Source organism: Dipteris shenzhenensis, chromosome 27 (assembly GCF_047967505.1).
Source record: "Dipteris shenzhenensis isolate YYH24624 ecotype China chromosome 27, Dip_SZ_1.0, whole genome shotgun sequence".
Taxonomy (NCBI): domain Eukaryota; kingdom Viridiplantae; phylum Streptophyta; class Polypodiopsida; order Gleicheniales; family Dipteridaceae; genus Dipteris; species Dipteris shenzhenensis.
The window spans coordinates 42,643,666-42,660,377 of NC_141622.1; the positions used below are offsets into that span (position 1 = coordinate 42,643,666).

The following is a 16,712-nucleotide window of genomic DNA, read 5'->3' on the forward strand; positions in this document are numbered from 1 at the left end:
GCCACTGTTTGCTACCTAGGGAGGGGCACAGGGCAGCCTATAAAGGCAGCCCATTCTCCCTTGATGGGGAGCTCACTTGGTCCAGCACTTTGGGGGCCCTTCTGGGCTCTCCTAACCTAGGCTGAGACCTAGACCTATCTAGAACCCTAAGATGGAAACACTACTGTTCTCCAGTGGGTACTAGTGAGCAAGAACTTGATTTCTAACTTGACCTAAGGCTCAGAGACTGACCTACGTAGCTCTGCCTGACTGTCCCTGGACAAGGGTTCACAATGGGTTCACGGCATACGACAAAATATCCTATCATAGCACTTTGTCAATGAAGCCAATGGTCACCTTGCACCCAAGTGTAGGGGTGCATGTGACAACAAAGGACAAGGGTTTCATGGGACTTTGGCTCTCTGTTGTATTGTGTCCATTGGATGGAAATATTTTGTTGGTCCTATATCTCTCCTGAGCATGGTCTATTTGCTGTTCCGCACATTTATGTGAAGCACATTAAGTAAAGAAGTTTCTGATTCCACCCACACCACACACTGTGTGAGCTCTTGGGCTATTCTCTCAGTCTTCCGCTATGCGTACCCACGTTGGTTGATTTCTAACAAGTCAACCAGTCAGCTGCCTAAGCAGGTCGACCAGCAAGAGAGCCTCCCCTATATATAGGGCCCTCCCTTGCCCTCTTCTTGTATCATTCATGTCTTGTGTCGATTTTCATCGAGATTTCTTGCTGTTCCAGTTCGCTGTTCTACTCTCAGTTTTCTGCTCATGTTTCCGCTGCACTTTCACGCTAGCTACTATCACATCCCCACTGATATCATCAGCGCCCAAGGTGGGTGTAGACCGTCGTATAAACATATGCTAGCACACACACAAATCCACACATCCACATATACTTGAGCATCCATTTATCAAAGGTCTTCGTATTGAGTTTCTGTTTGCACTCGCGAGGTGAAGGGCAAACTCAGTGGTGACAAAGGATAGCATTAAAGGAGAAGGCTAATCAACAAGTAGTCCACATTCTCTTCATTCAAGTTTGCTTGTGAAGACTTATGATTTCATTTTCCTCTCTCCCAAATGAATCTACGCAAAAAAGGAAGAGGGAAATATGGCAAACACAGGCTTCCTGTGCTTTGGTCAGAAGCTCCTTGACTGACACACTCAGAGTAATCAAGCTAGGATAATTGACAATGTTTTCCAACCACGAGTACCCACCATAGGAATGAAAAGAAATGTGTCCCTTGTGGCCATGCGGGCTTGGTCAAAAAATTTTCTAGAAAGAGAAAGCACACAAATAATGATTTTGCTTTGAATGCATGAGCTAGGTTAATCTCCCTATAGCTGTAGGACTATCTCACTAAACTGAAGAGTGCGATTGAACTGTAATGAACTGTATCTCATGTGCTGGAATGCAGGTGAGTGGATAGGAGTAGAGAGCTACAGCTGCAGGTGAAGATTGTTTAGAGCTAGCTCAAATGATGCAACTTACCCACCAGTATTTTGAGTGCCGAATGTTGTAAGGCCCCCAGATGAGGAGAAGCCATGATGGGCACTGGATATTTGGAGGGTCCCCGATTTTAGACATTGGAAGGGTCTTAGTTTGTAGATCAAATGGTTACGAGATGACCTATGATACGACTAAATTGCAAACACCAAGTCTTCCTATCAAATCACGGATATAGGCACACTCTCTTTCCACCCAACCAACCTCTAGTAAAGCTTGCTCAAATCATTACGTATAACTTCGCACCAGCTAGCTTTTCCAAAGCCCTCATCTCCCTAGACAATTCTAGATGCCACATGTCCGAGTTGGAATCCCCTATCATGCACCCTTTTTTTTACCCCTCTCTTGGGATAACATTAATTCAATTTGCCCCTTGGCAATTTACACATTTAGGTGCACCTAGGTCCTCGAGCTTAGATTCGTCTAGTATGTGCCATGTCACCCTCATCGAGGACCTTGACCTTGATTCCTGTAGGCCATCTTCTCCCGGTCGTATTGATGCCCTCTGGGACCTAGTATGTGCCATGTAGCTTTAGTTATTGGCACTTAGGTCACCTAGTACTTTTAGTGTCTTATGACACCTAGTACTAGTGGACATAAGCTTGATGATAAGGCAATCAAATGCATATTTATTGGTTACAGCCAGGAGAGCAAAGGGTATCAGTTATACCAACCAAATACTGGGAAGATTATTGTCAGTAGAGATGTAATCTTTGCTGAACATTCAGCTTCTCCTCTTGTGGACTGCAAAGCTAAGCCAGAAGTTGACATGTTTGATGCCTTTGACTCTTGGTTACCTCTACTTCCCTCAGAGGGGGACTTTGACCAACAACATGAGCCTCCTGCAGGCCCTCCAACAAGCAACGATCAGCCAGCACCCCATGCTGATTAGCAGGTTCCTCTTCCAGCACAAAATGATCCCACTATTCATGATGCAGTGATTGAAGAAAGAGCTGTCAATAGACAGCAAAGGCAAGTTCCCAAATGGCTTCTTGACACATTGAGGGACAGCAAACAAGATCAACCTCTTGCTGCCCGGACAAGATCAGGAATAGACAGATGCATGGTCACTTTCTTGAGTTTGCACTCCTTGCTACAGCTTGCAATGAAGAGCCTTTGTGCCATAAAGATGCTTTTGACCAGCAAAGAGTGGATGGATACAATGAGAGCTGAGCTACAATCTATTGCCAAAAATGACACATGGGAATTAGTAGATCTCCCTCCTGGCAAGCATGCCATTGGTACCCGGTGGGCCTACAAATTAAAAAGGAAATCTGATGGCAGCATCTAAGCATACCCTCTAAAGTCTGGTTGACTATTTCTGTCTGACAATCGTTTCAGGATGATCCCCACTACTCATTCCCAACTCAATCCTTAGTGCCTCAAATACCACACTCCAAAAATGACTGGTAAATTTAGCATCCCTTCTGACACTATGGATCTGGGTAATCCATGCAGACGAAATATATGTTTAATAAACAAATCCGCCACTTGCGGGGCACTAATAGACTCTCTAGTCAGAATGAAATGAGCCATCTTAGTAAGACAATCAACCACTACTATACAATCATATCCACCTTGCATCGTAGGCAGACCAACTATGTAGGATCGTTGAATGAAAAGAGAGTGCAAGGTACAAAGAGTCGAAGAGTCACAACCGTCACGTCAATCTTGAGTAGTGTGTGAAAAACAAAATACATAGTACTTGTACCTAGACCTAGGACTAAGTGTCCTAGGTGTCACATAGGACTAAGTGTCCTATGTGACATAAAAGGCACACAATAAACTAAGTGCCTATACCAATGCCTACAAGGCACATACCAGGGCCTATAGGGCATCACTAGAACTAGGAGAAGATGGCCTACAAACCCCCCTCCATGGTATGGGTTAAAGTATTCTGGAAACGTCTCAGAATACCTTATTTTCTGATCATGGTGGCACATGTTCATCCAAAAGGATATAGCCACCTATGAATGTACATGGTATGTTAGATCATGTAACAAAGGGAACCAAGTGTAAAGCTTGGCGGAAGACTTCGAACTTGGGACGAGGAAGTGCCTTTGTAAACAGATCTGCTATGTTGTCCTCTGTGGGAAGATAGGACAACTCTATGTCTCCTGCTGACAACCACTCCCGAACATAATGATAATAAACTTCAATATGCTTGGTACGCACATGAAACACTGGGTTACGCGCAATGGCCACAGAACTCTGGCTATCAATGTAGACCATAGTGGAGGATGTCTGGCGAATACCAAGATCTGTAAGTAATAGTCGAAGCCAGACACTCTACTGTAGCAGTGAACGCTGCCCTGTACTCAGCCTCACAGCTAGATGTGGCAACTGTTGGTTGCTTCTTGCTAAGCCAAGAGATACATGAATTGCCAAGCAAAAAACAATTGCCAGTATGTGACACTCTGGTGTCAAAACATCCTGCCCAGTCACTATCCGTGTAAGCATGCATGGTAAGTGAACCCTGATCACCATAGAAGAGGGCTAAATCCTGAGTGCCTCTGAGATATCTGAAGACTCTCTTCACTGCCTGCCAATGCTGTTAACTGAATCTGCTGAGCTGAGATACTGCATACTATAAGTCAGGTCTGGTGTGACATAAATAAATAAGGCATCCAACAGCCTGCTGATAAAGAGTGATATCACATGGTGGGCTCCCATCATGAGCTGAGAATTTGAAGCCAGGGTCCACTGGAGTAGAGATTGGCTTGCAATCCTCGAACTGAAAACGATCAAGGAGCTGTCCAATATACTTGGACTGAGACATCATAATACCCCCCTCAACATGAGCAAACTGAATGCCCAAATAATAATGGAGCTGTCCCATGTCTGACATGTCAAAAATCTGCTGCAAATTAGCCTTGAAAGCTGCAATTTGCTGAGTATCTGGGCCCGTGATGAGCATATCATCCACCTATAAAATCAGCACTAAAAAATCAGATCCACTCCCACGGACATAAATAGTGGGTTCTGTGGGGGTATTCTGAAAACCAAGGGATAGTAAGTGTGCATGAATTTTGGCATACCATGCCCTGGGTGCCTGCTTCAAACCATAAAGGGCTTTTCTAAGCCAGCATACCTTATTTTCAGAATTAACAACCTCAAAGCCAGGAGGTTGTGTGACATATACTTCTTCTTGCAGATCCCCATGAAGAAAAGCAGTCTTGATGTCAAGTTGGTGCACTTGCCAATGATGATGGGCTGCAATGGCAATGACACATCTAATGGTAGTAATCCTGGATGTGGGAGCAAATGTGTCCTCAAAGTCAATGCCTTGTTGTTGGGCATACCCTTTTGCAACAAGACGGGCTTTGTATCGATCTATGCTGCCATCAGATTTCCTTTTTAATTTGTAGACCCACCGGGTTCCAATGGCATGCTTGCCGAGAGGGAGATCTACTAATTCCCATGTGTCATTTTTAGCAATGGAATGTAGCTCAGCTCTCATTGCATCCATCCACTCTTTGCTGTCAAAAGCATCTTTATGGCACAAGGGCTCTTCATTGTAAGCTGTAGCAAGGAGTGCAAATTCAAGAAAGTGACCACGCATTTGTCTATTCCCTAATCTTGTCCGGGCAGCAAAAGGTTGATCTTGTTTGCTGTCCCTCAATGTATCAAGAAGCCATATGGGAACTTGCCTTTGCTGTCTATTGACAGCTCTTTCTTCAATGACTGCGTCATGAATAGTGGGATCATTCTGGGCTGGAAGAGAAACCTGCAAATCAGCATGGGGTAGTGGCTGATTATTGCTTGGTGGAGGGCCTGCAGGAGGCTCATGTTGCTGATCAAAGTCCTCTTCTGAGGATGGCAGAGGAAACCAAGATTCAAGCGCATCAAACATGTCAACATCTGGCTTAGCTTTGCAGTCCACAAGAGGAGAAGCTGAATGTTCAGCAAAGATTACATCTCTACTGACAATAATCTTCCCAGTATTTGGTTGATATAACCGATACCCTCTGCTCTCCTGGCTGTAACCAATAAATATGCATTTGATTGCCTTATCATCAAGCTTATGTCTCAGCTGATATGGTACATGAACATATGCAAGAGACCCAAAAACTCTCATGTGAAAGTGAAGGCTTTCTGCCTTTCCATGCTTCATAAGGTGTAACAGTCTTCAATTCCCGTGTAGGTGATCTATTCAGCACATAGTTGGCACACATCACTGCATCAAGCCAAAATTTATTGGCCAAAGACTTCGCTTTAAGCATGCATCTGGCCATCTCCATTGTGGACTTGTTTTTCCTTTTAGAAACAGGATTCTGCTGAGGAGTGTAAGGAGTAGTGCATGAGTGAATAATTCCCCGTGAAGACAGAAATGCATCAAACTCCTTTGACATATACTCTCCCCCCCTATCTGTGTTGAGGGTGACAAGCTTGCATCCTAATTCATTCTCAACCATATTCAGCCACCTCTGAAAGCATAAGAAAACTTCAGATTTGGCTTCTAAAGGATATATCCAGAAATATCTTGTGAAATCATCAATGAGAGTCATGAAATACTTATACCTCCCAATGGCATTTGTCCTCATTGGGCCACAGACATCACTGTGTACTAGCTGCAATTTCCTTTGTGAGAGTTTTGGACAATTCTTTTGAAAAGGAAACCGATGCATCTTACCCAAAAGACAACCCTCACACACATGTTTGGAAACTGTGTGAGTTTGAGGTACATCATTTGCCATCTGCTGTGAATGTAGCTTTGCAAGAGCTCTATAATTGAGATGACCCATTCTCTCATGCCAAAGATGAGTTTCAGCAAGCTGTGAATCTGAAATTGCAAATGCTTCAATAGAAAGTGCAGCTGAGTCATGATCAAGGTGATAAAGCCCCTTTTGCAAAGTGCCAGTGAGAACCATGGCATTGTCATCACGAAGATCATAAACTAGGCATCTGTAGCCATCAAAAATCACTCTGAAACCTGAAGTGGCAATTGCTGAAATTGAAATCAAGTTGACTTCAATTCCAGGCACAAAAAGAACATTTGTCAGAGTGACAGGATGGCTTGAAATGGATGTGAGCTGCACATCTCCAATTCCTTTTACAGCATATGAAGCATTATTAGCACATGTGACAGTCCCCCCTCGAGGTGCATCAGCTAAAGAATGAAACAACTGTCTGCAAGATGTGACATGCTTGGAAGCACCACTATCAAAGTACCAGAACTGAGCATCATTAGCAGTAAAGCGAGGGATCAAATGAATCTTCTGGCTCATGGGATTCAATAGCATGAGAGGCATTAACTGTCAATCCTGCTTTCTTTTTCTCCAAAGCAATGCGCCTCCTGCATTCTGAAATGTCATGTCCAGGCTTGCGACAATAGTTGCATCTTTTCTTCTTTGACTTATCTGCTGTATTTTTAGATGCATGGGAGGAATTACAGCTGCTATGCGCAGATTTTGGCTTGCCCATAGGCTTGGAAGCCTTGCCTCTTCCTGTCTGCTGTGAACCAAATGCATGATTTGGAATAATGGCTTGTCTATTAGCTCTACTTTGCTCTTCTTGCAAAAGCAAAGTAACTAGCTGATCAAAAGAATAGTGGTCTGGATTACCCATGGCCACTAATCGAAGGGTTGTAGCAAGCCCTTTATATGTATCTGGCAATCCATTCAATGTGGTACTGACAAGCTGTGAATTTGGCACCACCTCATCAATGTTGGCAAGTTGTTCCATGAGGTCCTTGACCTTTGTCAGGTATGCATCCATAGAGTCACCTTCATTCATGCTGACTTCCTGTAATTGCCTTCTCAAATATGCAACACGTGCCTCATTGTGAATCTGATAGAGAGAAACCAATTTATCCCAAGCATCCTTTGCTGTCCTGCAAGACCGGATGTGTGGAATAATGATTCTCTTGCATGGTAAAGCAATACATGAATGTGCATTTGTATCTCTTGCATCCCATCTTGTCTGTTCCTGAGTTGGAAGAGTAGTAGCAGGAGTGCTAGAAGATGAGGCATCAGTAGTACCCCCTCCGGAGGGACCAGCAATAGAGGCAACCACTGTAGCATTGGCTGGCCTCAGATCAACCCCAGAAACAATATTCCACAAATGCTTTGCAACAAGAATATGTTTCATGAGATAAGATCACATCGGATAGTTGGTGCCATCCAACTTATCATCTTCATGAAGAATGCCAAATAGATCTTGATTGTTCCCAGCCATAGCAAATGTGATACCCTGAAAAAGACCTGAAAACCCAAAAAGCCTCAAGGCTATCACTGCAAAAAGCTGGCTGTCCAACAATGACAGCAAATATCTGCAAATTTCCGACCCAAATCAAAGGGCAAATGCAGATCTAACCCAAATGTGACTGTGGCAGGTAATGTTCACTGCAAAAACAGCAAATCTGGCAAAAGCCCCAAATTTATTGAGGGCAAATAGGCCAAAAAGAGGGCAAATGCAGAAAAGCCCCAAATTTTGGGGAAATTTTTGCAAATGTGACCCAATGTATGCGAATCTGACTCAATGTCTTGCAGAAAAGACTCAATGTCTGAAAATCTGACTCAATGTCCTGCAAATGTGACTCAATGTTCTCGAATCTGTCCCAATGTATTACAATCAAAAGCAAAATTGCAGACCAAATCCCAAAAATAGCCTCAAGGCTTGCAACTGCAAAATTAGGACTTGCTGTCCACAAAATAACTGCAAAAGTGCACCTGTCCCAAAGTATGGACCTCAAAATGTAGGCTTTCCAATCTGTTGAAATGTCTTGAAATGATTTCAAACAGTAGAAGGAAGATAAGGATAACAAAAATCCTCAAAAGCCCCAAATTTTGATAATGTACTGTAAAGTACAAGCTGTACGGACTGCATGTACAACTTGATGAGCAAGTACGGACTGCAGTGTACGGAACAAGTACGTGCAATGTACGGATGCAGGTACCTGACTGTACGGGTACATATACGCTATACAAATGCAAGTACTATGATGTACGGTGTACGGCTGTACGATGATGTAGATTCGAAACTGTACGGCTGTACGGTAGCGCAAGTACAATGCAAGTACGATTGTACGATGGTTGTACGAAACGCAAGGCGAAGGTACGGAGACATACGTAGTGCAGTACGAAAACAGGTACGGAGCTGTACGACGTATGTACATCGCAAGCACGACTGTACGGAGCTGTGAGTACGGTTGTCCGTACCGTACGACTGTACGGATGAAGGAGCAGTGAAGCTGAAGGGAGTTGATGCGAGTGCGGGTGCAGGAGACGAATCTAAACCTTGCTCTGATACCACTGTAGGATCGTTAAATGAAAAGAGAGTGCAAGGTCCAAAGAGTCGAAGAGTCACAGCCGTCCCGTCAATCTTGAGTAGTGTGTGAAAACAAAGTACATAGTACTTGTACCTAGACCTAGGACTAAGTGTCCTATGTGGCATAAAAGGCACACAATAAACTAAGTGCCTATACCAATGCCTACAAGGCACATACCAGGGCCTATAGGGCATCACTAGAACTAGGAGAAGATGGCCTATAAACTATAAAGTCCATAAAAATGCTCTCCCACCTACCTAGTAGTATTTCCAAGAGCTGTAAAAGTCCGGGTGGCTTCACCCGCTCTGCGTTACTCACTTGGCACGAAAAACAACGTGTCACATATTCATGAATATGTTTTTTCATTTTTGGCCAAAAGAAATATCGTTTCACGAGATCATATGTCTTCTCGACTCCTGAATGTCCCGCACAAGGGCTATCATGGCACTGTTGAATGACTCTCTGCTTGAGATCATCCTGATTAGGTACTACTATCTTGCTATTTCTTTTCAACATATCATTCCCTATTATATATCTTGCATACGTGTGGCCTTTTCTCAATGCCAGGTCATCCTTTTCCTCGGGTTTAAGTACATAAGCCTTAGGCCAAAGACTCTGAAAGAACTCGTTCACCTTTTGAGTTTCTCTAATCTCGACCACTAAAGCACTCTCTAATACAGTGAAACTCATATTATGTATAATGCGTGACAACGCATTAGCAATTTTATTATCCTTCCCCCTTCAGTACCAAATCGTCATGTTAAACTCTTGCATGAGTTCTGCCCACCTAGCTTGGCAGCCTCTCAAGTCAGGTTGTTTACAAAAATGTTTCAGAATATCACGATCAACATCAACTTAAAACTCAAGCCATATAAATAATGTCTCCATGATTTCAAACATGGACAACGGCATACAACTCTAATTCATGAGTTGGCCAATTTCATTGAGAAGGAGAAAGCTTCTTGCTTTCAAAGACTACTGGCCTTTCCTCTTGAAGAAGAACTGCTCCTACCGCGATGCCACTCGCATCAGTTTCTATGAAAAACGGTTTCTGGGGATCAACTATTTTTAACACCGGTCCTGAGACCACAGCTTGTTTTAGTTAAAACTTTCTTGTTGATTCAGTCCCCATATAAAAGGTACTTTATCTGAGGTTAGATCAATCAATGGCGATACTATCTCGGAATATCCTTTGATATGCCTTGGATAAAATTGAACAAATCCCAAGAATGATCACAAAGTAGTCAAACTCTGAGGGATAGACCAAGTCAGTATCGCAGCCACTTTCTTTGGATCCGTTTCCACCCCCTTAGGAGTAATAAGGAATCCTCTATATTTAAGTCTTGCCATGCACAGCACAGTTTTTATTTAATATACATATAGACTATCTTTCCTTAAAGTACTGAACACTATTCTCAATTATTCGTGATGCTCAATAATACTTTTGCTGAAAACAAGAATGTCGTCAATAAAATGTACTACAGACTTTCCAATATACAGACGTAGTAAATAGCTTATAAGCATGACGAACATTGCTGGAGCATTCGTGAGTCCAAATGGCATTACTGTTTCCTTTGGTATCCTCATAGTTCAAGGCTATGGAAATTGCTTCATCTAGCGTGTTCACATACTTAGCCCGAAATTCCATCTTAATCCGATCATTCAATCCCAAAATAAAATCTTTTACCTATACCGACTGAGGTAGAGGTTCATAAACTTTCATTACACTTTCTCTGAATTTATCAGTGTATTCAGTCACTGATAAATTTCTCTGACAAAGGTTTCTATACTGATCCCAAGCTCAGGATGCTTCGTCAAGAGGCAAGAAGTGTGTTCTAAATTCTTTCTTGAACCCCTCCCAAGTAATGGATGTCACTCCATCCTTCTGCTGTTTTAACCACCATCTATCCACTGCCTCATCAAACATGTGGGTGGCCTCGCGGATTTTCTTCATATCATTCATGATTTCACAAATGGTGAAAGCCTCACCCCATTTGTATAACCAGGTCTCTATGATATCGGAACTACAGTCTGACATCCAACCAGAATACTTTTCTGGCCTATAATTGGCAATATTATGCACCTTAGCCCTCCTAGGCTTGACCGTATGAACACTGGTTTCAGGCTCCATAGGAGCTTTACCTTTCTCCTCATGAAATGGTCTAGTAGACATACTGTGAACCATTTTCCTAGGCGCGGATTGCCCTACATTTACTTGTAGTTGCTGGGCCAAAATCTGGGCGTCTTCCAATAATGCAATTCTACCAAACAATCCCTGGGCCGCTGGACGCGACAATTGCGGGGTCGGCCAGACTCTCGAGTTTACGGGATCCACCCTAGAAGCTTCTTCTTCAACTTCCATTGCTATTGCTTTGCAACTCTCCATAAGGGGGGGGGGGGGTACACCGCCTAAAACTGTATTTACAATTTGAAACCCAAATTCAAAATATAAATCGTAAAGTCCAAATACTCAAGGAATCAACTATACAAGCATATCTCCAAATACTCACAACCGAGATGAATATCTTTTCCCTATACTAGGAAATATCTGCAATCTCAAATAACTACACGGGAATTTAAATATAGCAAACACATGGAAAGCTCAGACGCAAAGCATCTAAATAAAAGAAAGAATAGAACGCTCCCTGGTCACTTTTCTCGCTCTGTGCAGAATAGAAATGCGCAGCCTTCAATGACTCAATGGACTCCCAAGAACCAGGTCTGATCTTAATCCATTCAACTATGCGCAAGAGTTACGTATGTGTGTCACACCACAGCTCAGTTTTTTTTACGAACCTTTCAACGCACCAACTGGTGTGTGCGATCAACGTACCCAGACCGACGCTCTAATCATCTCGATTCGTTTTATTCACACAAGACTCCCAACAGATTATGGCCGTTACAATACTGAATGCACGAGCCTTGTGATGGAGCGATGAACAAACAAAGACTAGATAGCTGAGTGACGATCGCTTCTTTTCACCCTAACGACCATCTAACCACCAACGAGATCACCAAAGATCCCTTCACGACCCAAGGCAAGCCCAACAGAGCTCCCTCAACCTCTCCGCTCTGATACCAAATGATACGACTAAACTACTAACACCAAGTCTTCCTATCAAATCACGAGCATAGGCACACTATCTTTCCACCCAGCCAACCTCTGGTAAAGCCTGCTCAAATCATTACGTATAACTTCGCACCAGCTAGCTTTTCCAAAGCCTCATCTCCCTAGACACATCTAGATGCCACATGTCCTAATTGGAAGCCCCTACCATGCACCCTTTTTTTTACCCCTCTCTTGGGATAACATTAATTCCATTTGCCCCTTGGCAATTTACACATTTAGGTGCACCTAGGTCCTCGACCTTCAATTCGCCTAGTCTGTGCCATGTCGCCCTCACCGAGGACCTTGACATTGATTCCTTCAACCATTTACTTGAAATACAACAAAATAAAATAAAAAAGTCGGTCCTCTAAAAGAAAGTGTCTACTGACCCTCCCGAGGTCATGTTACCTCGACTTGAGCATAACAACCTATGTGGACTTGACATTTAGTTAAGTTGGATCAAGTTTGATACCAGCCTTGACAGGGGGTTGGGGGAGCATTAGCCACCCCAAGAAATGGGTGGTCCAGGGGGGCGGCAACCCCCATAGCTGGGGATCCACGGGTGCTTTGGGAGGCCCTAGGCCCGCCGACGGTATGGCCTCTATATGATCTATAGTTCGCTTGACTGTACGACTTCTAAAGGATTTGTAGTCTGTTAGTCTAACCAACCTGCATGGTGCACTATAATAGTCACCCCTGTTGTCTTGAGCCATCTCCGATCTTCAGTGCTCACAGTCCTCCGCCGAGCATCGGTCCATATGACAATTGAAGCTCTCTCTTGAGAGCGCAAATTGGACAGCATAGGAGCCATTAATTGTATCAGCAGTTTTGGTATATCATAATTTTATTCTCTCCAATTTTTTATTCTGTACCTGTGTTTCGTTGTTATCCTCCACTGCATACCATTTTCTTTCAGGCCGGAGCCTTCTCGTGGATTTGGGCGAACTACTGGGAGGCCCTTGTCACGGATTTAGTGCATCTCCATGTAAAGGATGATCTCCCTTCCTTTGAAAGTTTGCAAAAACTTGCCTAATGAGGCAGCCAAAGGGTTGATGCACAGATTACACTTGGGGACATTCCCTCCATGTTCAGAGTGGGGGTGAGACCGACAGGGGTGATTGCCGCCCTTGTTAGGCCTAGAACTGTGACTAGGAGACAGTAGAGGATTGCATCCACAGGGAGTCGGCAGCATTCTACATCTGATTTCGTGCTATCACTCCCTCGATCATGACGAGGGAATGACCATGCTGACCTTGGAGCACATTTCACTTTGTATTATGTATTATGATGACAGCTGATCTGCTGATGATGGTGATGTTGTAGATGACTACTTTCTTTGGATATATGACTATGTAGGATACAGTTTGGGCTTTTGTATGAGTGTGGATGCTCGCTTAGTAGCGCCACCCCCCAGCTAGTGTATCAAACCATCGGTCTTCCGAAGAATTTAATAAACTTTCTTTCTTTCTTTCTTTCTTTCTCTCAATGTGTCCCTCAATGTGAACTTTCTTTCTTTCTTTTCTTTCTCTCAATGTGTCCCTCCTTGATGCCTAACAAACCCCTGCATATCTTCATGGCACTATCTAGGGGGATGGTCTCATCCTTTACAACATCATCAAGGATCTGCTTTGTCTTTGCTTTTCCTTCTCAAAAGCTCCTTAAATTACTATTGCAGATTTGAGTTCAAGGACAACCTCCACCCACAAGGATGTCTGCTTTGTGGCACATATTTTACCCTCAAAGCATAGCCACCATCTATTTTGTTTCTTTTAACACATCAATGTGCTGTTTGAAAATGGTATTCTTGTCCTGTAAGATCTCGTAGGCACCCGGAAGTGCAAGCGCACTCATGGACCTTCTACGGTCACAAGGCATTCACCAGGCAAGTACGCAGGACGATAAGCAGGTGGCTGGCAAATATTTAGGCAAGGAACCTGTCAACCTCTCTCCCCATTCTGTGGTTCATCCACAACTAAAGCCTTTCTGTTTCATCTCCTCTTAAAAGTTCAACAAAAATGCATTTTTAGCACCAGAAATTTGAAGAGATGTCTGCTCCTAAATTTGAAGAGATGTCTGCTCCTGGCTTCATGAGAACGTAACTTCCACGAGTAGTTCAGACTGTGCATGCTGAACCATTAGGAATTCAATGAGAGTTTATTGTACTCAAGCATCAACCATTTCTCACAGGCAAATCGCTGGTTTGCTCATGCAAATTGTTGAAAAGGTTTCCTGTGAAGGTTGTCCACTTGACAAAGGACTCACCTTGATGGTTTATCTGACTCCAGTAGCTTTGGCATAAATTGGTATTTGCCCAGACATATAAATTTCAGGTACTTTCATTTTCTCCAGGAACATTGAGCAGGGAAGCTTCCTCACTCCGTCATTTCTTGAAATTCAGATATCATCATAATAGTTTTAAGCCTCCTAGATTCATGTTAACTACGATGGACCTGTATTCTGGAGACGTCTCTCTCTCTCTCTCTCTCTCTCTCTCTCTCTCTCTCTCTCTCTCTCTCTCTCTCTCTCTGTGACTGAAAAAACACAAGCCTGCATGATGAGTTGCAAGGCAATATTAGTAATACCACAAGCTTTAGAAGACGACTTAAACATTGATGGGACAGCACTCCCTTTAATTCGAGACAGAAATACTTGGGTCCAAATTCGTTGCTTAAAATTTTAAGATCGCCCATAGCCTTTTCGGGCTCAGAACGTTTGTCTAGGGCGAGCTGAGAACCAAAGTTTGTTACATATTTCATTGATCTGCAGTTAAAGGATAGCATCTCTCTCTCTCTCTCTCTCTCTCTGTGGAACAAAAATGCAATTTTATAACAAGAAATCAACTCAATGGACACCCACAGAATGCAGAAATACCTTGGAGAAGACATATCAACATTTAAATAACATCTAATCTGCAAAATCAGAACCAGTTCACATGATCTCGAGGTAGAGAAAGGTAGATGGGCAAGGCCACAGATTCCCAGAGAGGAAAGAACCTGCAAAATCTGCCCCTGGGATGTAGAGCCTACGCACACATCAGAGAAGGCAATGGAGACAGCAGAGATCTAAAAAGTCTGCTGGAGCAGCCCTACCTGAAAGAGATTTTAGAACATTGCAATAAGATTCTAGGTCTAGCACACAAGTTAACCCAACAAGTACTCGATACATGACAAGTTTGTAATGTTTTCTGTCACTGGATGTAAGGAGTTAATAGTAATCGCCAGTCCCATAGATCCTGAAGGGCTCCCGCGGACTATGATACAATCACATCATATCATATTCTCTCTCTCTCTCTCTCTCTCTCTCTCTCTCTCTTGTATCACATCATATCATATTCTCTCTCTCTCTCTCTCTCTCTCTCTCTCTCACACACACACACAAAACCCCTTATCTGGAAAATAAAAAAGGCTCCAAGACTTCATGTGCTAAGGGTACATACCACATGTCAATCTCTTTTATGATCCCGTATTTGCCCCAAGTGTCTGTTACGGGACCAACTTTGCCTTTTTCGGCTTTGTCTTTCTTCCTCCTCTTCTTTTTCTTCTTTTCCTCGTCTCTTCTGGTTTTCTCGTGGCGCTTTCGCTTCTTTTCCTTCCTCCTCTTGCGTTTTTCCCTCTCTCTCTCATGCTCCACCTCCTTTGCCCGCCGTTTCCTTCGTCTGCGCTTTCTCTGTCTCTCACGCTCGTCCTCCGAGTCCACCTCTGACGACCCAGAATCACTGCCACTGGTACTGGATTCCTCACTCCCCGAGCTACTGTCGTCTACATTGTCTTCGCTGTCAGAGTGTCGTCTGTGATGCGACCTCTTTCTAGTCGAAGACTTTCTGCTCTTCTCACGCTTGCGCTTGGGGGATTTCCTCTCGTCTTCACTTTTGGAATCGCGATCGGAATCATCACTAAGGCTGGGCTCAGGGGAGCTGGTGCCCCTGCGCTTGCCCGAGCTATTGCTGGAGTCTTTTCTCCGCTCATCTGCGGGCTTCATAGCTCGGGAAATCCAAGATCTTGAGTCACTGCAATGGGATACTTCAAAAGATAAGTCAAAATTCTACGTACTTCTGTGTATCCCTCAATTGCCTACAGACATAGATACCTCACTTAGCTTAGCTATGAAATGTAGAGCCATTGAGGAAATATTAACATTTTCTTGCATAGAGAGTGGAGAATTGGATTCTCCTTTGTGAACTTCTTAGAAACAAGTGAGTACAAGTACTCGTGAGCATTGCCTTCAATTGGTTCTTTCAAAGGAAAAAAATTGTCAAGATGAATTAATGAATGATTAATTTGCAACACCTCTGATGGAAGCCCGTGTATAGGAAAGTTCGAATGATTTGCAAACTCTGTGTGTGTGTGTGTGTGAGAGAGAGAGAGAGAGAACCAAAATAGTAAGGGGCCATGTGGCGAAAAATGGTGTGGGACACTTTTTAAAGAAAAGTGAAAGGATAGCTCTGCCTGGAAGGCAGTTCTAATAAAATGCTAACATTTTCATGCATAGAGATAGAGGTAGTGCTCTAATGGAGAATTGGATTCTCCTTTGTGAACTACTTATAAATATTTACACTTGCCATCTTACAATTGGAAAAAAGGAGCAAAACTTAAACTTCACGAATGAAGTGATTGCATTCCATTTTTGCTTGAGACAATAGATCCATGTCTTTCTAGAGCAATCATCAAAGAAGCTGATGAACTATAAAGCCTTGCTTAAGAATAGAGTTGAGTAAATGTTGGAATGGATGACATGGAGTATGTTAGTATTCACTTTAAAAAAGAGATTAATGGTGTTGGAACAGATTATCTAGAGTATGTTACTAGTGACTTGAGAAAAGAGGTTGATGGTAT

The 16,712-nt window shown here is 43.2% G+C and overlaps 1 protein-coding gene across 3 annotated transcripts in view; it reads right to left on the reverse strand.

Moving 5' to 3' along the window:
- LOC147884326 (uncharacterized) overlaps positions 1-16,349 on the reverse strand; it is a 122,356-nt gene extending 106,007 nt beyond the window's left edge. The window contains exons 1-3 of one of the 3 annotated variants that reach the window (XM_087399099.1): positions 16,252-16,285; positions 16,015-16,111; positions 15,317-15,886 (exon numbers count right to left, since the gene is read on the reverse strand). In XM_087399099.1, coding sequence (XP_087255225.1) covers positions 15,317-15,886; positions 16,015-16,111; positions 16,252-16,270 — 686 coding nt within the window. In that variant the 5' untranslated portion in view covers positions 16,271-16,285. The other 2 variants (XM_087399101.1, XM_087399100.1) reach the window with 2 other exon arrangements.
- Positions 16,350-16,712: the final 363 nt, after the last annotated feature.